This window comes from Blennius ocellaris (assembly GCF_963422515.1).
Source record: "Blennius ocellaris genome assembly, chromosome: 13".
Taxonomy (NCBI): domain Eukaryota; kingdom Metazoa; phylum Chordata; class Actinopteri; order Blenniiformes; family Blenniidae; genus Blennius; species Blennius ocellaris.
In genome coordinates this window covers 21,944,507-21,969,506 of record NC_137662.1, presented here as the reverse complement: position 1 = coordinate 21,969,506, position 25,000 = coordinate 21,944,507, and the positions used below count along the sequence as shown (strand labels likewise).

At 44.6% G+C, this 25,000-nt stretch overlaps 4 protein-coding genes across 5 annotated transcripts in view; 1 reads left to right on the top strand and 3 right to left on the bottom strand.

The window, feature by feature from the left end:
- camkmt (calmodulin-lysine N-methyltransferase) overlaps positions 1–4,119 on the bottom strand; it is a gene marked incomplete at its 5' end in the record, with an annotated part of 108,162 nt that extends 104,043 nt beyond the window's left edge. The window contains 3 exons of the mRNA XM_080507200.1: positions 517–581; positions 1,441–1,619; positions 3,955–4,119. Coding sequence (XP_080363326.1) covers positions 517–581; positions 1,441–1,619; positions 3,955–4,119 — 409 coding nt within the window. The remainder of the gene's footprint in view (positions 1–516; positions 582–1,440; positions 1,620–3,954) is intronic.
- A 496-nt stretch (positions 4,120–4,615) lies between these two features.
- prepl (prolyl endopeptidase like) lies at positions 4,616–11,002 on the top strand. The gene is made up of 15 exons (XM_080507774.1): positions 4,616–4,728; positions 5,153–5,281; positions 5,451–5,517; positions 5,663–5,834; positions 5,920–6,008; positions 6,408–6,534; positions 6,606–6,822; positions 7,010–7,201; positions 7,312–7,524; positions 7,612–7,787; positions 7,875–8,091; positions 8,187–8,336; positions 8,463–8,583; positions 9,891–9,979; positions 10,871–11,002. Exons 1-15 carry the CDS (start codon positions 4,624–4,626, stop codon positions 10,973–10,975), a joined length of 2,169 nt encoding a protein of 722 aa, XP_080363900.1. The 5' UTR covers positions 4,616–4,623; the 3' UTR covers positions 10,976–11,002.
- An 84-nt stretch (positions 11,003–11,086) lies between these two features.
- On the bottom strand, positions 11,087–19,106 carry slc3a1 (solute carrier family 3 member 1; the record flags this gene model as incomplete). The annotated part of the gene is made up of 10 exons (XM_080507773.1): positions 18,842–19,106; positions 17,511–17,690; positions 17,292–17,437; positions 17,100–17,225; positions 16,783–16,902; positions 14,081–14,205; positions 13,710–13,911; positions 12,536–12,718; positions 11,617–11,742; positions 11,087–11,518 (listed from the first exon to the last, which is right to left on the bottom strand). Exons 1-10 carry the CDS (start codon positions 19,068–19,070, stop codon positions 11,087–11,089), a joined length of 1,869 nt encoding a protein of 622 aa, XP_080363899.1. The 5' UTR covers positions 19,071–19,106.
- A 3,743-nt stretch (positions 19,107–22,849) lies between these two features.
- Positions 22,850–25,000, bottom strand: part of ppm1ba (protein phosphatase, Mg2+/Mn2+ dependent, 1Ba) — a 15,527-nt gene continuing 13,376 nt past the window's right edge. For both annotated transcript variants that reach the window (XM_080508158.1, XM_080508159.1), the window contains exon 6: positions 22,850–24,905. In XM_080508158.1, coding sequence (XP_080364284.1) covers positions 24,876–24,905 — 30 coding nt within the window. In that variant the 3' untranslated portion in view covers positions 22,850–24,875. The remainder of the gene's footprint in view (positions 24,906–25,000) is intronic.

Sequence of the window (25,000 nt, the reverse complement as noted above, 5' to 3'; positions counted from 1 at the left end):
AGAGTAAATAAAGAAAAAAAAAAATCTAAAGTAAACTCAATCAAGCGTGGCACTTCAAAACTGCTGCGGATGAATGAAGGTCAGAAAGAAGGCCGCTCCATATCATGGAGCATGTGCAAATCCCTGTTTGAGTCATGTTCTTTCCTCTTCCACCCCAAACCACTCATCACTGTCGACTGAGGCAATAAGAAGACCGCAGCCCACTTTTCCTCTAAAGGACGTCTGAAGGTAGTTGGGAGGAATGAGTCCATGATAAACTGTTGCAGGAGACACACTCCCATTCAAAGAGATGGAATCAAACCACCTGCATCAAACCATCAATCAAACACTAACAGCACACAGCGTGAGGTTAACCCAAACTTGTGCGTGCGCGGGTGTCAAGGATAAAAGCCGAAGCGCAGTTCGGGTAAAACAAACTGCACTTTTGACACAATCACGCGTACGCCTGCGTAAACCCACCGACACACCGCGGACACAATGGGTTCAAGTATTACGGTGAATTACAGTTGTACTTACAGACATTACCGGTGTTGTCAAAGCTGTTGAGCACTTCATTGACTCTGAGAGGACCCAGATTGTCCCTGAGACACACAAGAAAAATACATTTAAAAAAAATATATAAAAGAACTATTATTATTCCAAACATGTTTATAAATTCGTATACTTTCCTTTCAAATTGAATAATTTAGGTATTTGAAAAATAGTACATTTTTGAATGGGGGAAAAAAAAAAGGGAGCTTATCCGATTCATGGCTCACAGTGTGGCTCTAGACTTTTTAGTTCGGGATCAACAAACAGTCAGTTTCATCTCAAGTGAGCTGAAGTGGTAAAATAGTTCCAAAATAACCTTTAAATTCTAACTTCAAAGATTTTCTTTATGACGTATGATGAGTATTATGTGAGGGAAAATGTCTCTATATCTGCAAAAGCAAGCAATTATTATAGAAAATGACAACAATCTCAACATAAAACCAATATTAATGAAACCTTCTGGTGCAAAACACCTTGAAATGTCAATGAAAAAACTTCTTCTATAGCTGTTGCATTATGCATGTTTTCACAAATTCACCCTGTCAGCATGGCTTTGAGGCTATTTTGTCACAACGAGTTTAATACATGTCTTGGCAGCATTTTTCATATTTAATTTTTTTTCAATCAATTTTTACTATTTGCTTGGTGGGCTAGATTGCAGCCTCTTGAGGGCCTGTTTCAGCCCACGGGCCTTGTGTTTGACGTCGCTGCTCTAAACCTACTATAGACTTTATTTAAGACACTTTTATGTAAAGTCATCAATGCTTTGACTGTGCATTTATTTATGATGACCGAAGCAATGTCAGAGTAAAGAAAAAATTGAACATTTTAATAGAATAATGTTGTGAGGTGGCCTAAAACAACCATATGTGCCCTCCTTCCTCCAATCCATTTCAAGTGTGTGAGTACCTGAGTAAGGCACTGCAGTCGGGAAAGTAAACACTTCTGTACTCCACCCACTGGTCGTCTGAGGAATCGCTGTGGTCGTGTCCCAGGAGCCTTTTCCTGCTGAAAAGGTCAAACGTGGCAAACCTGCGGACAGACACCTGGCTGACCTCGGGACTGTCCGCCTGCTTCCGACGCAACACCTGAGACAGAGACAAACGGCAGAGTCAACATTCGGCGCTCACTAAAATAATTTATTACTCATCAGTTATTCTCAGAATCTGTGCAGGATTATCATTTGTAAATGTCCACTTGATGTGGAAATTTCCCTTCAGTCCATTCACTTTATATGATTTCTTTTTTTAATTCATTACAGTGTGTTCTCTTTACAGCTAATTTCCAACACTTGCGCAGCACGCTGAATAAATTTAACGTCTCTAAACATGAGTTTTGCCACCAATAATCTTCTATTCCGCTTTAAAACCCACACACTCGGTATCCTCTCACGATGAAGCGAGAGTGTTAACCCACTCCTCCACCACGCACATCTTGAGTATCACACATGTTGAACGTCGTACAAAATATATTGCAACTGTGATTAATTTATCTCCCGAGCAAGCGTAGTAAAGTGGGAGTCATCACTGTGGCCTCACAGGTCAAAATTCTATGCTTTGCATTACATTTGTTTTCACGGTCGTCTGGCTTCCTCCCACTTACTGACTCTAAATTATTCATCTCAGTGGAGAGCTCCTTCCTGCTTCAACACACCTGAATCATGATGTCATCACCGAGGTCCCAACAAAACCCCGTCAGTGCAATGGGGTTTGGACAGGGGTTCTCCAGACCCTCCTGCTCCAGATAACCTTCAACCGTAAGTTCATGATTGCTCGCGTCTCTGTATCTGCCACGTGTTGCACGCGCCAACAAGTCCAGGGCGAATCCAGCTTTTCACTCAATATCGTTCAGCCCTCATTAATCTTCTTGTTGTAAATCTATTTCGGAAGACTCTGCCATTGAAGGCACAGATGAATTATACTGACGCGCTTAGTTCGCCATCATATATGATTAAATATTGTGATACAGACTATTTTAAAGGTAGTTTCACAGAATTATGACAATAATGAGTTAAGTCAATCGATGTATATGTCAACATGTGATTCTGTCTATATTGTACAGCTGTACTGCCGAGTGAAGAATACATGAAGGCCCTTTGCAGGGAGCTTTTCTTGTCCGCACAGTGCAGGAGCTGGATTTTTTTCCCATCTATGGTAAAATGCAACAGCCCGGTAGCTCCGTCCATAAACAGCCCAGCAGATACTGAGAGAAAGACAAAGAGCAAAGGGGGATACCGCTTGTTGAGGGAATTTCTGTGTTGACTTGAACCAGAGAGAGGACAACTCATTAACCAGTTCAAGTATTAAAGTTAAAATGATTTATTAGAGAGAGTCAGGACGCAAACTAGATCAGAGTTCTACCTGAATGGATAGGGTGGAGTCTAGTGATAAACTAGTGAAAGAGCTGTAAGCGTGGACAAGAGGTCAGACCAAGTTGCATGGGTTCCATATGGGAAGGGACAGTGGTCAGTTTCTTCTTTGTCTGTCCGTACAGTCGTATCTATTCTGTCCCATAACCCAGTGCAGTTCTATTGGATCTATCTGAAAGTACATGCTCAGTTTTATTCATCAACAACAGTTCCAGGCATGTTTGATTCCAGTAATATAAAAATATTCCCTCACACAGCTGTGATAGTCATTACTAGTCGTTCCTAAAACTATCGATGTATAATTTATTTACAATTTAAGTCAAAGATCAGGCCAATCTTGCCGGAAAGAAATGCTGCTATTGAACTAAATCAAACTAAAACAAAATACCAACACATTGTCGTACAGCATGGATGACGGATCAAGAGTTTTAGTTAGAAAGCGCTTTACAGGTCAAATTGGGTCGATAGTGAAATAAACGGTCTGTATTAATGTTTTCATAGCATCCGGGTCGACTCAAATCCAAAAATGCTTCATACAAATCCATGTTGAACCTGCAACATGTATACATAGATAATAAAAGAAAAAAACTGGCCTGGGACACGAACGCCAAAGCTCTTTACAGGAAGGTCCTTCAACATCTTTTGCACTACGCTGGAGGTTTTCTACCAGTCTGTGGTGGCCAGTGCTGTCCTCTGGGCTGATGCATGCTGGGGCAGCAGGCCAACATCAGCAGACTCAACAAACTCTACTTATATATAGGATATTCTGTCCTATTGATATTTAAACTTCAATGTATTCTCTGTGTGGAGCAGTGCTGCAACAGAATTAAAAAGTATTTCTATTCTATTCAGGTTGGACACTAAAGATATGATGTTTTGCAGGGGAAATTAGGCCCACGGTGAGAGAGGCCGTCTGTATTTGTGTTTTCATACGATTCAACAATCATCTACCTTTTCAACGTGCTACGACACAAATCCAAAAGATCCTCAAGAAGCAACACGTATAACAACAACAAAAGCCAACGAGAGGCTCGATCGAACGGGTCGCACTGTACCTGTCTCAGCAGGGTCCATCGGGCTCTGGCGACATCAGGAGCACCGCAGCTTGCGGGCAGTGTGTTCGGGGAATCAGCCCCGGGGGATTCTTTCGGAGCTCTGTGGCTCAGAGGAGCAGACGCCGGCTCGGTCCTCCCTGCGGCGCCGGTGGACTCCCTCTCCATCTCAGTGTGTGAGCTCAATCGAACCCTCCCGGTCGTGCAGCAGTCACAGTGATCGGTAGCGGCGATGCGATACAAAAAAAAAAGTAAAAAGGCGTCTTCTTAAAAAAACACAAAAAAAAGAAAGAAAGAAAACGACACGACTTGACGGCGATCACCTGTTACATCCACAATGCCACTGCTACTTCCGTACACACACGCCCCTTCAGGCTTACTAAGCGATCACCGATGCGAAGACGACTCGATTTTTCATTTTAAAACCTCACAGTGCGACTCTGGCCTTGATTACTTTGGGCTGGCGGTGGTACCGACGTCACCAGTCCAGCAGGGATTGTTTAGGAAATCGTACACGTGCGTTGTAACTCAATATCTTAAGCTTTGCCGAAAATACACACCCGGTGAAGGTTACATGCGGTTCGCCGCGTTTAAAACGTCCATTGGCATTTAGCTGTGAGAGAGGCACGTCATCTGTCATCGATGAACGTGATCGTCCGTTAGATCTCCTCCATGGCCGTCCTCCTCTCGTCTCTCCGGCTCTTCTCGCCAGCTCAGGTCGCAGTTTACCGCCGGATATTGAGGCTCTGCTCGTCTGTTCAACGTCGTTACGCGTCGGTAAGGGTGTCCAGTTAATCTACTCACCTCGGGTCCATGACGATGATATATAACTATAACTAACTAACCGTATAACTAATGCATATGTAATATTGTTTATACATCTACAACAATTTTCAGAATTGGAACATCCACCCACCTCCTGAGATTTCAATTTTATCTGATTTCTGCAAGCATCCAACAGTTGGGACATGCAAATCCCACTCCTGTATTTGGATTGGGATCTTCTTACTGTTTAATATTTTCAGAAACAAAACAGCAGTTTAGCTTCACTGAATAGTTGAATTACATTCACCATCAGTCACATTCAACTTTATTCGTCCCTCAACTTGACTCCCTCTTGATTGGAACAGTAAAGACCGTGTCAGCATAGGGTTATTGTCATTTAAACTATTTTTCCAAGATTGACTTTGTTGTATTTCAGGACACTTCGTCCTCATCAGCTGATCATTACAGCTCTGGACTCCAGGGCTACAAGGAACTGCAGAAGTATTTCAGGAGGAGACTGAAGGCGACATATCAGAGGTTTTCCAATATAGCAGATCACACAGTGGTGAGGCTGGTTTGTATTTTAGATCATCCATTATGAATTTTAATGTTTTCCCAAAGACGTTTGAGAATTAAATATTTATTCGCGCAAACAATTGGTGGAGAAATAAACGGAGGTGCAGACTGTGCCTTTCTGTCTGACACGAGTGGGATTTGTCTTGTTCTTGTAACAGATCTATGGACGTCAACATGTGTATCTCATTGAACATGATGGGATCTACAGGCTGGACAACCAGCAGAGTGAGCAGAAACTTTTAATTCTCTTTTTTTAAAGAGATAAACACTTTCAATACCGGCTGCTTCACATATATATATATACATGTATATATAAGTGCTAACTGCTGTGACTGTAGTTTGTTTGAATGACTCATTTGTCTGTTTATAGGTGAGCAGGTGTCGGAGCAGGTGTTGGATTTAAGAGAAGTGACTGGAGGAGCGAAGGGGACCGGATTTGACGATGAAGAGACGTTTCAATGGTCACTCCAGAGGGTACGTCTGTCCCCGCAGGAAAAGCACCTTGCTGCCACATTAAAATGTAGCCGAAGTGAAAAGCGCAGGTAAATGAGGAAGAAACTACACGCAATTGTCTTGCTGTGCTACAGCAATAAATATATATGATATATATGACTTTTTATGTACCAGGTGTGTGGTTGTGAGACTGGAAGAGAAAGACCTCCTCCCTCTGGGCTCCCGTCACATCAGGCTCACGCTGGAGAATGTCTTTAGTTTTGGTACATTTAATACTTTTCTGTTCGCATTTGTGTGTGTGTGTGTGTGTGTGTGTGTGTGTGTGTGTGTGTGTGTGTGTGTGTGTGTGTGTGTGTGTGTGTGTGTGTGTGTGTGTGTGTGTGTGTGTGTGTGTGTGTGTGTGTGTGTGTGTGTGTGTGTGTGTGTGTGTGTGTGTGTGTGTGTGTGTGTGTGTGTGTGTGTGTATATAAGATAAGATAAGCCTTTATTGATCTCACTATGGAGAAATTTACATATGTGTATATATATGTATGTGTGTGTGTGTATATATGTATATATACATATGTGTGTGTGTGTGTGTATGTATATGTATATATATATTCCAGTTTTCACACGTATATTTGAACTGAATCTCAAATAATTGTGTCTGTTTGCGTGCAAAGAGTGGGCATCTGACGAGGCCCTGTTCTATACGACTCTGGACGGTTTGCGTTCGAGCTCAGTGTTTCGCTTAGAGCTGACCTCCCGTGGAAGTCGGATAACCTGCGTGTACGAGGAAACCCTGCCCGAGTAAGTGTGAGCGTGAGACGACTTGTGAGCCGCCTATAGAGTCTCCAGTTAAAACGCCCACATCTTCCCAGTGTGTTTGTGGAAGTCTCCACGTCCAGAGACCGACACGTCCTCACCATCAACTGCAGCAGCAGGACCAGCTCCGAGGTGCTGATGCATCATTTGGCAGCGTCCCAGTTTGAGCCTGTTGTGGTTCAGCCCCGTCAGCAGGGCCTCCTGTACCACGTGGAACACTGGAAAACACAGCTTATCATCCTGGCTAATACAGGGCCTGGACAGGAATATCAGGTATAGTTTATATAATATAATTACATTAATATTTAAATGCTTGAGATGCCGAATGAAAGCCCTTGTATGACTATTGTACTTCCGTAACCAACATTTATAATAGGAGGAGCAAATTGCTGCTGTTGGATTAAAAAAAAAAAAAAATGTTATTCTTATAAGTGAGGGGATTTATGTGTTTGCTCTCCAGGTGGTGAAGGCCCCCCTCTCAGACACGTCCATGGTGTCCTGGGTCTCTCTGTTTACTCCTGATCCCGGCACTGCAATCAAAGACATGGACGTCGTGGGGGACCACTGTGTGTTGGTCGCAAGAACCCGACTCAATGAACCTGTCTTGATCGTCGTTCCTCTGACTGATGACAAGGAAGCATACATGGTGCAGGTACAGACTTTGGTGTTTTTCTTCTCTACTTTTAGTCATTTATTTTGAAATGGTTCTGATATATAGATTATATTTCTGTGTTACTTGTCCATCTCTCACACTTCCTCCAGCTCCCCTCCTGGGCTTGTGCCATTGAGACCACGACGCCCGGCCTGGCAGGCCAACAAGATGTGTTAGAGTTCCTGCTCTCCTCTCCAGTTTGCCCCCCGGCGCCCTACCGCCTGCACCCCGAGAGCGGCCTCTTGCTGTCGGGCAGCAGCGACGGGGCGTCCCTCCAGAATCCAGCCCGTTCCGTCCCCACGCGTCTGGAAGCCTGTAGCCGAGTGAGAAAACTCGACGTGACACCCCGATACAGCTCATCTGCATTTTGGTTAAATCTCACTGAACGTATTCTGGCTTCCGTTTTGTAGGATGGCACGTCGGTGCCAGTCACACTGTTCCATTCAGTGCCGGTGGCGGGTTTAGGACAAGCGCCACTGCTGGTCAGTGTGTACGGGGCCTACGGCCGAGACCTCAACATGGACTTCTGTCCAGAGAAAAGGCTGCTGCTGGAGCAGGGCTGGGCTCTGGCCTACTGCCACATACGGTAGGTCGTCTCAAAAAAAAAAAAAAACAAACCCAACACTTTGCTGCAGTTTGTTTTTCACACGTGCTGCTTGTGAATCTGCGCCAGGGGCGGAGGAGAGCGAGGCCTTTCCTGGCACCGACAGGCTCGTGTGGAGGGGAAGCAGAAAGGAGTGGAAGACCTGAAGTCCTGCCTCCTTCGTCTCTTCTCCTTGGGCGTCTCTGTTCCGTCGCTCGCCGCACTCTCGGCCTGCAGCGCCGGGGCCGTGCCAGCGGGGGCGCTGTGCAACCGGCAGCCCGGCATGCTGCGGGCCGTGGCGCTGCAGGTGAGACAACTCGGTTTAGGAGCTTCCTGCTATTGTCAGACGTGTAAAAACTCATCAAAATCTGTGTTGTTGGGGGTTTTTTTGTCTGTGTTCAGGCGCCTTTCTTGGACGTGTTGGGCACTATGGAGAACCAAAGCCTGCCGCTGACGTTGGAGGATAAAGACGAATGGGGGGACCCGGAGGGAAACCCAACGCACAGACGCGTCATCGCCTCTTACTGTCCCCTTCAGAACATCAAACCTCAGGTGAACGGGCCGTGTGCCCGCCGTCTCCAGACAATCGCAAACGTTATTCAAAATGTTCAACGCAATAATTGCTTTTTAACGGCTTTCCGCTGAGCAACGTGCACGCTTGTGTTTGTGCGGGAGTAGCGTTATCCATCCATGCTGCTGACGGCCTACCGCGGGGATGCCAGGGTTCCCCTGGCGGGCGTCGTCCAATACGCCCGGCTGCTCAAGGAAGCCGTCCGCGCGCACGTCGGCACGACGCCAGGTGCGTGTGTGCTGGACACTTGATCGGACACTTGCTGTTCTTTCTCCGATCGTTTTAACTCCCACTGCTTTTCAGTTACGCCGAGTCGCAACACCAAAACAATCCTCGTGTGAACCAACGGGTGAATGTGACGTCGACAGTTTGTCTCAGAACGTCGGTTATTTCACAACTGAGAAGTCTAATGTTTAGTTTGAAGCATTGTGATTTGAACAGAAGAGAGATACGGTACAAGTCACTGTTACGTGTGAGCACCTTTGTGCTTCTCACTGCATTCAGTAGTTTTACTTTCACATCGTACTTCTTATAGTCGCTGTTCTCAGTTGTGTGTTTGAGTCACTTTTCCTGTTGGTATGTGTTTACTTCGGTCTCTACTTTTTTTTTTTTTTGTCTTTTCGCGTGTGTGTGTGTGTGTGTGTGTGTGTGTGTGTGTGTGTGTGTGTGTGTGTGTGTGTGTGTGTGTGTGTGTGTGTGTGTGTGTGTGTGTGTGTGTGTGTGTGTGTGTGTGTGTGTGTGTGTGTGTGTGTGTGTGTGTGTGTGTGTGTGTGTGTGTGTGTGTGTTGTCCATCGGGGGCAGTGCGAACAACATCTGAAGTTCAACCAAACTATAGCATAGGTCACCTTGTGTGTGTGTGTGTGTGTGTGTGTGTGTGTGTGTGTGTGTGTGTGTGTGTGTGTGTGTGTGTGTGTGTGTGTGTGTGTGTGTGTGTGTGTGTGTGTGTGTGTGTGTGTGTGTGTGTGTGTGTGTGTGTGTGTGTGTGTGTGTGTGTGTGTCTCAGCTAATTGCTCTCAGTTCCCCTCAGACAGGCTCTTTCTCCCTCTCACTTATAATCTCCCTCCACCACGTTGGTGGTACTCCTTATTTACACCCCTCTCTCTCTCTCTCCACCGTACATTATCTCTCTCCTTCACCCTCCCTCACTACTTTTCCGTTGTTCATCCGGCCGGCAGCTTAAGCGCCTGCGTATGTGTGTGTGTATACGTCGCTCTAATCTCGCGCTCTCTGTTCTCCGGAGTCTTTGATAAAGTGCTGATGGCACGGACACATCCGGGCGGGCGGGCGGCCCATTAGCATGGTAAAGAGATAGTGTATCAGAGCGAGAGATTAGACGCCACAGACTGGGAGCTGTCAAGGTCAAGACCGCACATGTGAAGCGGTGCGAAGAGGGGGGATAGTATGGAACAGGCTGAGGATGAATGAGTGAAAAGAAACGAGAAGATGGAGCCGGAGAAGCAGGAGGGATGGAGAAAAGAGAAAGAAGCAAGTGTTGAAAAATGCATCTTCCCTTTCCTCTCTCCATTTCTTTTAGGGTGTGAATCTGCACCCAATATTGTTTTGAATATTCAACCCGGAGCCAATCACCACGGACCGGAAGATTTTGAAGAGTTGCTGGAGGAGGTAAGAAACAGGAAGACAATATTAACTTTTTAATGATTTTGCTTTTTAAAAATTCCTGCTTCGATTCATGCACAGATGATGAAAATCAGACGCAAATACCTTCATGAATTCGTCATTCAAAACATCTGTCGGTGATATATGCCCCCGAAAAAGTGAAAATAAATAGATTTTGATCAATCAAGATATGAGACAACGGTCCAGCGTTTCCCTTTCCTTTAAACTACAGTTAACTTTGTTGGTTAAAGGTTGTTAGGATCAGTTTGCTGTCGAACAATCGTCACTGACTCGCCCACAAAGGTTTAGAGAAATTACTAATTAAATTACAAACGGTGACCCAGTACAAGTGCTTTTGCTTTCTGCGGAGACAGCAGCTTCCTTTTAAAAGGTTCACTGTGTTAAAGGATCAACCGTTAGGATCTTCACTAACTGGTAAAACGTGCGATGAAGAGAAGAACCTGCTGCGGGAAAGCAAAACTATTCATCATCAGCAGAACTGTGGAGTGGAACTGTTTTTCCTCACGTGGCGTCGGGAGAAGGAACGGCCAGAAGAGAGAACACGTTGTTCCAGATCTTAATGCGTTAAAAGTTCCTGTGGTATATCATTAACTGCACACGAGTGTGAAAACTTTTATTCTTTGACTTTTTAAATGGAGGGTTAAATGTCAGTTCAAATAAGATACAGAATCTTCCTCGTGCTTTTTGTTGCGCAAATCCAAGTACACAGTCTTTTGTAGTGATTGGAGACAAGAGTCTCTGGATAAACTGCGGCTTCAATCTGATCTGCGTCTCAACGACTAAAACTATGTCTTCAACTTGTTATTTGACTTTTCATTCAGCTGTTTCGACGCATGAAGAACTTGAGTTGACGGATAAATGTCTCCTCTAATACAGGAAGCCCTCAAGTTGGCATTTCTATACAGGGAGCTCGGCCTGGCCGCCCCTCGGCCGTCACGCAGGAGGACGAGATCGCAAGACCAACAGAAGACGACTTTTTAAAAACGCCACCGAAGAAGAAAGACGTGACCGACTCTGATATCGCTGTCGTCTTTTATTGAGCTCTCTGCTATTGTGAAACTTTGAATGACCGCGCGTCAGTTTGTGTGTATATCAGCACTGATACAGGATGTCGACGAACTCCAGGTAGCAGGCCTTCTCGGAGATGTAGCACTCGCCCCGGTGGCCGGGGTTGAACCGAGCGGGTGTCGAGTACCGGATCACCAGGCCCTCTCCCGCCTCGGTCACGACCCGAGACTTCGGAAACTCCCTGCCGCCGTTGGCGTGGTTCGTGCTCATCAGGACGGTCAGCCGCTCGGGGAACTCGGGAAAGTGGGAGAGGTCGGTGGCTGCCGACTCCTCCCCGAAGTTCAGCACCACGAGGTAGGCCCGCTGCAGCCCGTCCAGCTCCCGGAGGTACGAGAAGACGTTGCCGTCGGCGTGGACGTAGCAGAACCAGCCGCGGGTGAGCGGGAGCTCGGAGCCGCGCAGGCGGCTCAGGAAGCGGTACTGGGCCAGCACGGACGCCCCGTCTTTCTTCTGGACCTGCCGGGGGGGGGGGCGGAGGGAGAGGGGGACTCGGTAAGGGAGGACGGGCACGGGAGGTGTGAACGTCTCGCTCTACGCCCACCGCTCTGTTTTACCTCCACGTTGACTCTTTGGTAATCCGGGTGCACGGGCAGCCAGGTGCTGTTGGCGTCGCCGCTGAAGCCCGCGTTGGCGTCTTCACTCCACTGCATCGGGGACCTCTGGGGGTCCCGGCTTAAACTCTGCAGTGAGAGGACGGCACACGTCTGGTCACTTCCTGTTTGTCGCCAATCGGTTGCTGATTTATTTTGGTTTGTCGAGGTAAACATGTCCAGATGCGGCAAAGCCTCAGGAGATCACATGTCAGTTGAGATGTTGTGTCATTCTTTGTGTTTCCTATGTTGTGATATCATCCATTAAATACTTAAATTTATTCTAATGATGTCGACTGTTCCACCCCACATGGAAAGAATCTATATAAACATATATGTTTTAATATAGGTTTTTAATATATGTGACATATATAAGATTGGCCATTTTCCTATATTATATGTACATATGTGCACACATACATGCATACAGGTACCTATATAGGTACATATATGCACATATATATGTGTGCATATATGCACCAATATGTTCTTCTTGCATAATTATTTTTTAGTTAGTTCTTAGTTATTGCCTTGATAACGTATGACAGTTGCTAAAGTGAGATATGGGCTATATATATATATATATTTGTGGAAATTCAGAAGCAGTACAGGAGACCTATATGGCCTGTATATTCACATATATGCACCTCAATTTTGCCTATATGTGGCATATATCCACATATATGTGCATACAAACTGCTTATAGGTTTCATATACGTGCATATATGACTCTTAGAGATTCTTTCCATGTGGGACTGTGTATTCGCGTTGTGACCCAGCTTCCTGTGAATCCATTGTCAGTATAGAATATGCTGCATGAACTAGGGCTGAATAGATTTCCAGGTATTTCTGTGTACTTGTGCGTGTTTGTCTACAAACTGACGGAATTGTATTTTCCGGCGGGGTCCTGTATCTGGCTGTCGGTGATGTTGACGTTCTCCATGCCGATCTCCTCGCCGTAGTAGGTGGTGGCCGTGCCCGGAAGCGTGAGCAGGAGCATGTTGATGAGGCGAACTCTGTCCGGACCGGCGCTGGTCGCAATCCGAGGTCTGTCGTGGTTCCCAACCTGGGAAGCGGCGACGGTTGGAGGAAAAGAAAGGAGGTTAAGACGGGACTGCAGACTGGAATTCCTGGTTTGGGGGATAGTTAATGAACAAGCGTATGCAAAAAGAGAGAAATACCAGTTGGAGAGTAATGATGTTCTGACAGAGTTATTAAATCAGGTTATAAACTGCGGAAGAACCAAACCTTAAGAGTTGTTAGTGATGAAAGACATCAGGTTTTAGAATATGACGGAAGAATTCTCAACTCTTTGTCGGGCGGTTCATATTAACGTCCACATTTCAGTGCGAGACACTGAGATAGATGTAGCTTGAGCAGCATTTTGAGAATTGGTCAGAAAGGATGTCACTTTTTCATCGTAACATAAACATTATTTAGACCAGGAGTCGGCCACCTGTGGCTCTTTGGCCTTTTCTGCCGCGGCTCCAAGAACCTTTAATAAAGTTATACTGAAATAAACTTTTTATTTTATTTTGTTTTGATGTATTTATGCACACAAAGTCAGTTACAAAAGGATTCTTTAAAAAAAAAAAAAAAAAAACTAAAATGGGGGGGGGGGGGAATCTGGTAACGGCTTTATAAAAAAAAACATAAAATGGCTAGGATTTCTTAATCTTTAAAGGAAAGCTTAAAAACTGGGGAGAAAACTGGAAATGTCAAAACTACCTGGTAAAGAAGGACAAAACATCTAAACTCGGGCACAAAAACAACTGAAAATGTAATGTTTACCATCCTAAATTGTAATTCAACACAAGATACAGTTTATGTTCATATATTAAAACTATATGAAACATGCTAGTCTCATTTTAAAGGTTAAACTTGTAATATTTGATTTGGTGGAAAGTGACAAAACACCTCTTTTGGTCATAAAGGTTACAAACCCTTGGTTTTTGACGCCACATCTTTATGACATAAGAGATGAAAGGGAGATGAGCCACGGGGGCAAAAATGAAATCGTCCCAAACAGAGACCCAAACGTGACGGTACAGACTCACCACCCAGTTGGCCCACTTGCCCGTGGGCATGTTGGCCATCCAGAGGTTCACCAGCTCTTTAGCCCACAAGCCGCTCTTGTTGTGAGGAAGATCCAGCAGGTAAAAGTTGAAAGGGAAGTCGCTTTCTCTCACCAGAGGTGTGCTGTAGTACATCATGGTCTTTTCCACTTCGTGGTAATCGTACGATTCTGTCACCATGAACCTGTGGCACAGCAGACGAGTGTGTGACAATGTAGAAACAGATGTATATGCAGACGGATTTTAATTGCACTTGTCTTGCGCAATAAATAATGTATCTCGGCTTATCTCGCAAATAATCGTGATTTATTCTCCAGCTTAAAATCGTCATATGAGTTGACCCTCTGTCGTACCTGTATCTGCCAGATTCGCGGCCGTAGTTGTCCATTTCGGCCCTGAAAGACCTCAGCAGGTCGTGCAAGCCCACCTGACTGGTGGTGTAGTCGTGGTAGAGATCCCACTCTGTAGTCACCAGTTCCTACGACGAAGCATGTCGGAGGTAATGCAGTTTCAGGCATGTTTAAGTAGTTATAGCACGGGAGAGTCTAACATAAGTCAGGGTGAGTTTGAAAAGAAAAGAAAAAAATGCAGAATGCAACAGTATTTTGGTCATTTTGCACAAAAAAGCATTGTGAAAATTGGCTTTACGTTGAGATTGTAGTCATTTTCAGTAGTAATTCTGTTGTTTTGTGTAAAAATACAGACATTTTCTGCACCACAACAAGGAAAAAACTTCAAAGTTTAAATTTAAAAGGTATTATGGAACTATTTAGAGGAATTTGATCCGGATGTGGCCACTGAACTATAACACGTCAATGTTGCAGTCAGATTCCGGGTTTAAGTGAGGGAGTAAGTTTGTGTAGCGGATTACAGAGTGTAGCTGTGTTTGTCCTGGGAGTTAGTGAGGAGAACTTGGCCCTACGGGGTTTCCTTTAATCGGGGAAACACGGTGCAGTGCAGTCACGGGGCCGGCAGGTGGAACGTAAGTAGAAAGTTCGATACAGAGACGAGAGGTCAAGCGAGTCCACTGAGGTTAATAAAAGAGGTGCTTCTGTGTGAGACGGCTGCTTTATGCTTTCTTATTTATTCTGCTGTGAAGAAAATGTTAAATATGGACAAAATCATAGCGCCGAGCAAACGATGACGCTCTTCTCTCCACGCAGGAGAAAAACTCAAAGCGCTGAGTCGACGTTGATCTCACTGTGGCTGCATCCCAACCCCCGACTTTACAGCTTTTAGTCACGAGTCAAGTAATAATCATTCGCTCACGTGTTCAAGGCTGTTACGAGAGTCTCCGTATCTTCATACGGATATAATCGCTCTTGATCTCACTGTGGGAACATGTGCGGTTTCATTTTGCTTGCAGACCAGACTCGTTTTTGAAAATGACCTCAAGAAAGGCACAATGAGGAAAATTTGAGGGAAACAAATAATGAATTGACCAAAATTTCAAGCTTAAAAATTGGGAGAAACAAGCAAATCTGCTTGGAAAAGAGAGAAAATGTCAAAAACGGCTATAATGTCCATCCTCCCTGTGGCCATAAGACTATAAACGGCCTGTAAATAGTGTTTGTGGTATTTTAGTTAAGTTCATAATTTTTTTTTTATATTTGTTTTTAATATGTAAAAATCACTGATCGAATTCTGATCCTTTCTTTTTTATATATATATATATTCAACTTTCTTTCCAGTCATTCTATGTGGAGCACTGCTTAAAGAACTTCCCTCTGGGATTAATGAAGCACTTCTATTCTATTCTAAAACGTCCAAATTGTGTGAGAAATGCGTCAGAAGGAGGAGGATCCCACTAAAATCAGCTACAAAAAAAGGCTGGAAATGTAACGAGGTGTTTACCGTCCTCAAGTCAACCTTCGCAAATGCAACATAACATAGTTTTTGTTTCAAAGCCGCTTTGTGCGAGACTTTAGAAGCCGTGTCGGCGTCACATTAAAGGTCACACGTGTTTCAAAAAGTCACAAAAAAAAACGTCTTGCCGAGCCCCGTTTTTTGGTTTGAATCTGTACATTTGGGCGAAACGTCTCTCAGTGAAGCGGAGGCGGATGACTCAGTCCCGGTGTTCTAGCATTACTCTGCCGCGGTGAGCAAATCCCAGTGACTTCCTAATCCACTGAAATATGCTTCTTTTCTACTAATCTTTCCTCTGTGAGAAACAACTGCTGCCTCTGTGGAACAAAAAAAAAAAACTCTTTGTTGCCGAGCTTAACTCGCCGCCGCGTATCATGGACCTTGGAATTCCAGGAGGAGTATTTTCTCCAGGAGGGCACAACATGACCCCGATGTTTAAGCCCGAGATAAATGATGAGTGATAGTCCTGCACAGAGCGAAGCCCTCGCACTCAGCTCTTTTTTTTTTATTACCGGGATGTTTGTTCTGCCGTTGCCCACGGCAAAGTATTGTTCCAATCGGGGCCTTTTGAACGTCACACATTATATGGTTTAATACAAACAAATAACAGTGGACTTTCGGTGGCAGTTGAAAAGCTTTTTTTCTGCACGCTGATCAGATTAAACATTAAACATGTAAAATAATTTTTCAAAAAAAGAATACTTTATTGCAAATTAAAGGATCCTAGGACACCCTGCACCGGTCACTGGTCAATGATTTTTGGTTTGGGACCGTGCACTGACCCTGGAATGATTCTCACTGAGGCAAGAGCATGAAGGCCACGTTGAGCCGTTTTTAATTGGACCTCGACACAAAAAAACCCCCAAAAAACAAACAAGGGACGATCTAATATGTTTGACTCGGATACAAGGCGTGCCGGATCAGAGGTCTGGTGTTGACAATTTCCATCAGAAAGCAACGGAAGGAATAAAACAGCTGTCGATATGAGTCTGTAAGATTTAACGAGGCTCAATTTGGTTTCAAGTTTAAATATGTGGTCGGGTTTTCCACCCAATTCTATATAGTCAATTTGATAATTCTTTGAAATTCTTTTGGATGCTCCGCTTTTGACTCTTCCTCTAATGAATTCATAAAAGTCCCCATAGGTGTGGCCTCCTATAATCACACAGAACTGGACCGGAACACTCACCGGTGGTTTGTTTGGATCCACCTGCGGCTCGTCCCTCAAGTGTTCGGCCTCCAGGATGTGCTTCACCGCGTCCATCCGAAACCCGTCCACTCCCTTCTCCAGCCAGAATTTAATGATGTCCTGTTGTACACGATTGAGCATTAGAAGAAGAAGCAAACCCAATGGGCCCTTTGTTTATCTACGTCACTGGAAAAACACAAAGGTTGAAGACGTTTGAGATATTTTTGTGGCTTTAGACCGACTGGGATACAAATGTTTGAAACCGTTAAGTCGAGACAGATGAGTCAGTAGCTGAGGTCGTGTGTGAGTCATCTTACAATCATCTCTTTGCGGACGTCTGGGTTTCTGAAGTTGAGGTCGGGTTGCTCCTTGAGGAACTGGTGCAGGTAGCACTGTCCGCGGACCTCGTCGTAGGTCCATGACGAATTCCCAAAGATGCTCACCTGGCCAAAGAGGAGGGTGCGTCACGTCTCGTTACCGAGCAGAACAAAACTTTACGGAGGACCTACCCAGTTATTGGGCTTCGGTGACGTCGCGTTGCAGTCCGTCCAGACGTAGAAGTCCTCGTAGCGAGGATCCCGGACGCGGCTCAGGTTGAACCAGCGATGTCGGTCGCTGGTGTGGTTGGGGATGAAATCCATGATGAGCTTCAGACCTGGACACAGACACGAGTCAGCCTCTACGATCCGTCGAGAAACAAGCGTGCTAACCGAGGTACACACACGCACCCTTGTTGTGCATTTCAGCTAACAGCTCGTCGAAGTCGTGCATCGTTCCGAAGATCGGGTCGATGTCGCGGAAATCCTCCACGTCGTATCCGAAGTCCTTCATTGGGGAGCGGTAGAAGGGACTGATCCACACCGACTTGACGTTCAGGTACAGGAAGTGATCCAGCTGCTGCTTGATGCCTGTCGGAGCAGAGACAAGAGACGACACGGGCCGGTGAAATGCCGAGTCATACCAAGAATCAGCTTGGTAGAGCGGCCGGCTCCCATTTAGAAAGTTGCCGGTTTGATTCCCATCCCCACCTGTATCTTACATGTCAAGTTGTCCTTGTACTGTAATCAGTGTATGTTTTAAAAGCACCACATAAGATAAGAGATAAGATAAGCCTTTATTGATCTCACAAAGGAGAAATGTACTTGTTACATTCTGCTCTTAAGTACTCATGAGTATGAAAGACAAGAAATGTTCAAACAGTTAGATAAGAATAGAGGTATCTTATATACGATGACTATCAAGAACCCTAAGGACCAAAAATATTTACAGTAAGAGTAATAAGCAGATTAACAAAAATAGGCCTAAAAATAAGATAAAAATCACAAACTATAATAAAGTATAATAAGTTCTAAGGGGAGCAAAATATACAGTAAGATGAAATACAAGGAAAATAAACTATGATGGGGGGCGGAAAATGAAGAATAAAGTACAATAAACAGACTATAGTAAAATAATACCAGTGTTGGCAGTGCAGGTTCAGTCCTAACAAGTGGTCAATTAAGTGAGGTAGATAAAGTGGTATAGATGCAGGGGTTATTGCACATACTGTTGCATGTTATTTTACAGTCTTGTTGACTGATATATGTCATTTATTCCTTTACCAAAGCTGTGGACCAGATATGTTGGTCCCTGTCCGTAAGCACTGCACTTCTGAGGATTCCTATATTACAAAACGGAATTCGGTATCAACAAAACTGAATGATGTAAATTGTCACGGTTTTTGTAAATAAATAAAAAGCAAGGACACTCTGATAAATATAAGACACTAGTTCATTATGTTTATCATTGAAACAACACATGCATTTTATTTGTTTGTGTTCAATTAAAATGTTGTTGTTTTTTCATCTGTGCTGACAGCCAGTGTTGACATGTTGGAAAATAATAATAGTTAAAAAGAATAACAGTTCCCTATACGATGGGAAAGACAGGTTGTAGATATTTCAGTGACAGATAAGCGTCTTAAAGTGTTTTTTGTTTTTTTGTTTTTGTCATTGATTCCAAATGAATCTGATCGTAATTCACCAACAGAAGAGCGGAAACCCGCAGGTTGCGGTCTTACCCCGCAGGTCTCCGATCCCGTCCCCGTCCGAGTCCTTGAAGGACCGGGGGTAGACCTGGTACACCGGGGAGCCCTGCCACCAGCCCAGGCACCGGGGGGAGAGGGCGATCACCGCGATGGTGACCCCCACCAGCGCCAGGGTGCAGGCCACCGTCAGCCAGAACAGGACCTCCCGGGTGACCCGGTACCGGGCCTGGGAGGAGTACCGCAGCAGCACCTCCTTGGGCATGCCGGCGTAGGGCTGCAGCTGGTGGTACTCCTCCGCCGCCGCCGCCGATGCCGCCGCCGCCTCCCCCCCCGCCGAGCTCGGCCGCTTCTCCCCCCCGGGCTCCGGGCTCGTCCGGTCCGCCGCCGGCGTCCCGGTGTCGTCGGCCTCCCGGTAGCCCGGGTTCCTGGTGCAGTCCCCAGCTCCACGCTGCCCGACGACGACTTACGGAAAGTCCATTTTGTTGTTGTTGTTTTTTTTTTTAATAAAAACTGAAATGTTTCTTTAACAAAATAGAATAGAATAATAAAAAACAACACACAGCAGTAAAGGTCTGTTTCAGAGAGTCTGAGACTTGTGGAGTGAAGGAAAACACATACATACACACACACACACACACAGAGAGAGAGACAGAGAGACAGAGAGAGAGAGACCTTCAGACAGTCACACACATACACCCACACACAGAGAGAGAGAGAGAGAGAGAGAGAGAGACCTTCAGACAGTCACACACACACACACACACACACAGAGACCTCCAGACAGTTACACACACACACACACACAGAGAGAGAGAGAGAGAGAGAGAGAGAGAGAGAGAGACCTTCAGACAGTTACACACACAGAGAGAGAGAGAGAGACCCTCAGACAGTCACACACACACACACGCACGCACAGAGAGAGAGAGAGAGACCTTCAGACAGTCACACACACACACACACAGAGAGAGAGAGAGAGAGAGACCTTCAGACAGTCACACACACACACACACAGAGAGAGAGAGAGAGAGAGACCTTCAGACAGTCACACAGAGAGAGAGAGAGAGAGAGACCTTCAGACAGTCACACACAAACACACACACACACAGAGAGAGAGAGACCTTCAGACAGTCACACACACACACACACACACACACACACACAGGGCCAAGTGGGGGCCCTCAACAGTGGAACAATAATTTTACAAATGCACACGTCTGAAAAAACTTTGTGGCATAAACAGTTTATGCCACAAAGTTTTTTCTTTTTTATTTCAACAACATACCCACCTTCAAGTGAAGCACGAGCCTCTTCTTGTTTGGACTTTTTCTTTATTTTGCTAGCTCCCGAATCGCATTGACGTTTGGAAGCCATCTCTCTCTCTCTCTCTCTCTCTCTCTCTCTCTCTCTCTCTCTCTCTCTCTCTCTCTCTCTCTCTCTCTCTCTCTCTCTCTCTCTCTCTCTCTCTCTCTCTCTCTCTCTACTCTCTCTCTCTCTCTCTCTACTCTCTACCTGTAAACAACTGCCTGCCGGCCCGTCTGACCGCTGATTGGTCAGATGGTGACGCTTCGCGCTTTCAATCATTTGCGTCTCTTTTCTCTCTCTCTCTCTCTCTCCTGCCTCAGGCTGACTTGGTGGCGGTGCTCTACGCGCCTCTCGGCAAAATGCACGCGCATCCTTTGCGCATTTGCAGAGAATGCTGATACTTTATTGATCCCGAGGGAAATTCAATTCACTTGCGCAAAATGGGGCCCCCCATGGATCGCAGAGAGAGAGAGAGAGAGAGAGAGAGAGAGAGAGAGAGAGAGACCTTCAGACAGTTACACAATCACACAGGCTTTTTCTGATCATTGTCAGAGACTATAGTGGTACCTCATTATTTTCTTACAAAGTACAAATACTCTCGTTACAGTAGTTTTGGGGGTACAGTATTTGCATTTTTATCATTCTTTTTCAAGAATGCCATTTACCTCTGCAACCAGCAAGGCAGTTAATGTACCTTAACGAGCAACTGCTAGTATAATAGAATAGTTTGGGCCATTTTGAAAGAGATAAACTCAATAATGTAACACATACTCCTTCAAATGTAATCTATATTCACAGTTTATGAACTGTATTAATAGTGAATGACTTCGTTTGTTAAGCACTCATTAAAATAAGTTCATATTTAATGTCATTGTCAAACTCCCAAGCACATATGTACAAATTATGTGGATAATTTAACCAAATCCTATACATTTGACAATTTCTATCAAGACAAACTCTTTAAATGTAACTTTTTTTTAATTGTATTGTTAAAGATTGTATTCATGAGCACCTTTGTTGCACCATATAATGCATTATGTGTACAAAGAACTGTTGATTAACGTATGGTTTATTAACAAACCGTTGTGCAGTCACCTGAAACACAGCGTGGCTACTTGTGCTATGCCTTTTATTATTTTATAGATGTGCAGTCTTAACCGGCTGACCTTTAAACCCTTTATGTACTTGCTCATATGTTCTCTGGGTGTGTTGGCTGTATGAATGTCCCAAAGGTTGGGAGGAGACCTGAGGTCAGCCGGCATTTCTGTTTCCATGTCTGATCACAAACTGTCCTGTGAGCATGCATTATGTGTTTATTATCTCATGTTTTATCTTATCTGGATTTATCTTGCTGTGCTGTACTCCCTAAATTGTTTCCTTGACAGGTTGAGGACTTGATTATTGAATTGATGTATCGGTTTTATTTACAAGCGAATTGTCTTGTGGAGCAAATAAATAAAGTTGAAATGAACTGACGAGAAATTATGGGATGAATGAGTAGGAGAGATGCAGATTGTGACCCTTTGCCTTTGTTCTTTATTGATTCATGCCACGGCTGATATATGTGGCTTAAATCAAAAATAATTTCAGTTTTCACAAGGGCAGCCATGAGAATCTGTCCAGAGACGCGGGAGATGTCGTCAGAGCAAAAGATTTCAAGTCACCACACTCCACACTGGTCAATCTGAATCACGTGCTTCAGAATAAAAGCTCACGAGGTTGTAGATTATGCTGGTGCACCGACCATTGAATGAAAAAAAAAAGACAAGCAGCACATGAAACAATGAATTCAAACTTAAATTCATTTTTTTTATTGATGCTTATGTTCACTGTATGGTCTGTAAACATCACAATAGCATACTGGGAAATTAGTACAGGAAGAAGGGATGGTGGTTTTCTGGGCGTCGTCTTCTTTTACTCCTTCAGAGGAGAGAAGTGAAGTTTACTTAACTCTTGTCTTCAGAATACAGCATATCAGTTAGAACTGGGGGGGGAAAAAAAGCTTGGAATAAATTTAATAATAATAATTAAAAAAAACAAACCCAAAACAACAATGTGACTACATTAGTCAGGTGAATCAGTTTGTATGTGAACAGGGAGGCACGGAGCACGGGGGGTGTCAAGTCTTTACTCCTGCTGCTCTGCTGGCATCTTGTCCACACTTCCTTTTTTTCCCCCGTCCGTCCTCAACATTTCTTTTGCCCCCCAGAAGAACTTCCCCGACGCAGGTGACGGTTTGGGTGAAGAAGTGAAGAAGTGTTCCCATGCGAGTCGTCCTGTTGATCAAGTAACTTTTTTCTTCGTTATTGTTTGGCCTCTAAAATGACGGACGAGGAGAGATGATGGTGCTGCTTGTGTTCAGTTCATGCGCTGGAATCAGTGTGAGTAATGAAGACTTACATTCAAATAATAATAATTAAAAAAAACAAAATCTCTTCAATTCCTCTCCTCGGCCCAGTGTGTGATATTGCTTTCCACGTGAATCCATAAAGAGCATGTTCGGAGAGGTGAAACATCAGGAAACGTTAGTTTTAAGGGTTTAAAATCAGTTCACTACAACAATTTGGTGATTTCTCGCCCCTCGTATACCCGTTTCCTGTCTTTTACACCCCACTCCCCCCCCCCCCCCCTCACCCCCCCGCCCACAATACACTCCTGCTTCAATCACAAAACATGCATCACTACAGGTCCCGCCCCGCCTCCCCGCGCCCCGCCACCACAAAAGGAAGAATCATCGCATCAAAAACAACTGCAAAAAAGAACTACACATTCAAGTACCTATTTGTCACATGGCACCGAGAGCAAAAAGTACCACCGAGAGGAAGTCGACTGGCCCGTTCTCGTTCAACGCTGCCTCCTCAGAAAGCAGGGAGAAGGCGTATATTACAGTGGCGTGCGTGCTCAGATAACCCATCTAATGCGAAGAAGAATCAAGTATGGTCGCCCCACGACAACTTATTAGAGCCACAATAGGAGAAAATTAACTAAATTAACATAAATATGAAATTTAGAGTATATTAAAAAAAAAACAAAAAAAAAATTACAAAATGTCAATAACAACTTTTAAAAAGTCCCCCCTAAAATAAAACTTGAATTATTGTGGCTTTTTAACAGTGTTATAGCGTCCCGTTCCAGAAGAAAAAGTTATTTATCTGACAAAAAAATTGTTTCTGTGGATTTTTTTTTAAACACTTGTTTTAGATTTAATGGCAAATGAGTCAAATCACGGCTTCCTCCTTCTCAGACCTCTCTTTCTCAATACGCTGTACAAGGTGTGTTTCATGCTCCACTGGTTGTTTCTGAAGTCCATTAGTAAAAAGAGTATTTTTAGAAAGGCAATACATACCAAACAAACAAACAAACAAAAAACTACAAACGGGGAGAGAGGGAGAGAGAGAGAGGAGGACAGGAGGCCTTGTTTTTTGTGTTTACACAGGATACTTCCGTCGATAGAAAAGGCAGGTCGTAGCATAAACGGGATTGTTTGAGCACGTGTGTGTGGAGGAAGAGGTGCAACAGTGCGACGTCGACCCGCGTCTTTGGAAACCGTGTTGGGAACGTCGTGTTTCGCACAAAAATACGCCGGGGGGTCGCACTCACATGAGGCCACAATAAAAACACACCATGGTGGGGGAGTTTTTGACAAAAAAAAAACAAAAAAACAAAAAAGAAACCCCAAACAAATCTAAATATATATCTATATATATATGAATTTAATATATAATCTCTATTTTTTTTTTTTTTTTTTTTTAATATCTTAAACAACAGCAGGCTCAAAAGCTTATGATTCTGGCAACGTCTGCACATGACAGCCTAATCTCTTCTGGTGGTGAAGAGATACAGGATGCACATAAAAAAAAAGAAAAAAATAATAAAAAGGGGAGGGAGCATCGGAAGGGGGGGGGGGGGGGAGAAAAAAAAAGCGGGATAATTGAGCGGGGACATGCGAGAAGAATTGGAGCTTCCTGCTTGAACTCCTCGCCAGTCTTTGGATTCCGGGGATTGTGGGAGTTCTGTGCACGTTGTTCCGAGGACCAGTTCCACGCTGGACCCGACACGGCGGCGCTCCGGGTGTTGAGGGAATCACAGGGTCGCGTGGTCAGTTCACTTCGGTCAGAAGCAAGAAGAAGAAGAAGAAGAAGGAAAAAAAAAAAAAAAAAGTCACCTATCCTATGTAAATAATGCCACAAACGTCTTGTGCCTCTCGGGTCCTGGTTAAAAACACCCCCCCCCCCCAGTGTAAAGTGGTGATGAGCTGGCCGGCTGCTGTGTCGCCAGCTCCTCCCCGTCTCTCTCTCTCTCCAGTCTGAGCAAAGGCACCTTAGAGCCCCTGAAGCAGTCGGAGCAGCGCTGCCTGGGTCTGTCGAGCCACAAGAAGAAACAACCACCACAGAGAAAGCAAGGCGGGGGGGGGGGAAAAAACAAAAACAAAAAAGAAAAACAACACACACAAAGGGCAAGAGAAACTGTGCTTGTTTGCCTTTCGTTTGATGACTATTTCAGAGCATGGACACGGTTTGTCTTTTTTTCCTCCATTTTGTTCCGTTTGAAGGAGCCAAAAGAAAAAAAAATCTGTTCTGGAGTCAGATTGAGTGTTTTTTTTGTTGTTGTTTTTTTTTTTTTTTTTTTTAATCTGCTCACTCGGTGTGAAGTGGAAGAATCATGATGAAACAAATCCCAGGGTGGAAATAAGAGGTGAGGAAGGATGTGATCTCAAGTGGAGTAGTGGTCCTGTTTACTGTGATCAGGCAGTCGAGCTGGACAGCTACCAGTGGTACTCCAGATCTGCTCCACTCTGCAAAGGGGGGGGGGGGGTGGGGAGAGAAGAAGGAGAGTGACAGAGGACAGAAATGAAAGAGGGACACGTTATCAAATGTGGACCCGGTGTGA

Coding starts and splice junctions, on each gene's coding strand:
- prepl (XM_080507774.1), top strand. CDS start 4,624: ATGGCCGTCCTCCTCTCGTCTCTCCGGCTCTTCTCGCCAGCTCAGGTC. Junction 4,729..5,152: donor TTCAACGTCGTTACGCGTCG/GTAAGGGTGTCC, acceptor GTTGTATTTCAG/GACACTTCGTCCTCATCAGC. Junction 9,980..10,870: donor TTGAAGAGTTGCTGGAGGAG/GTAAGAAACAGG, acceptor CCTCTAATACAG/GAAGCCCTCAAGTTGGCATT.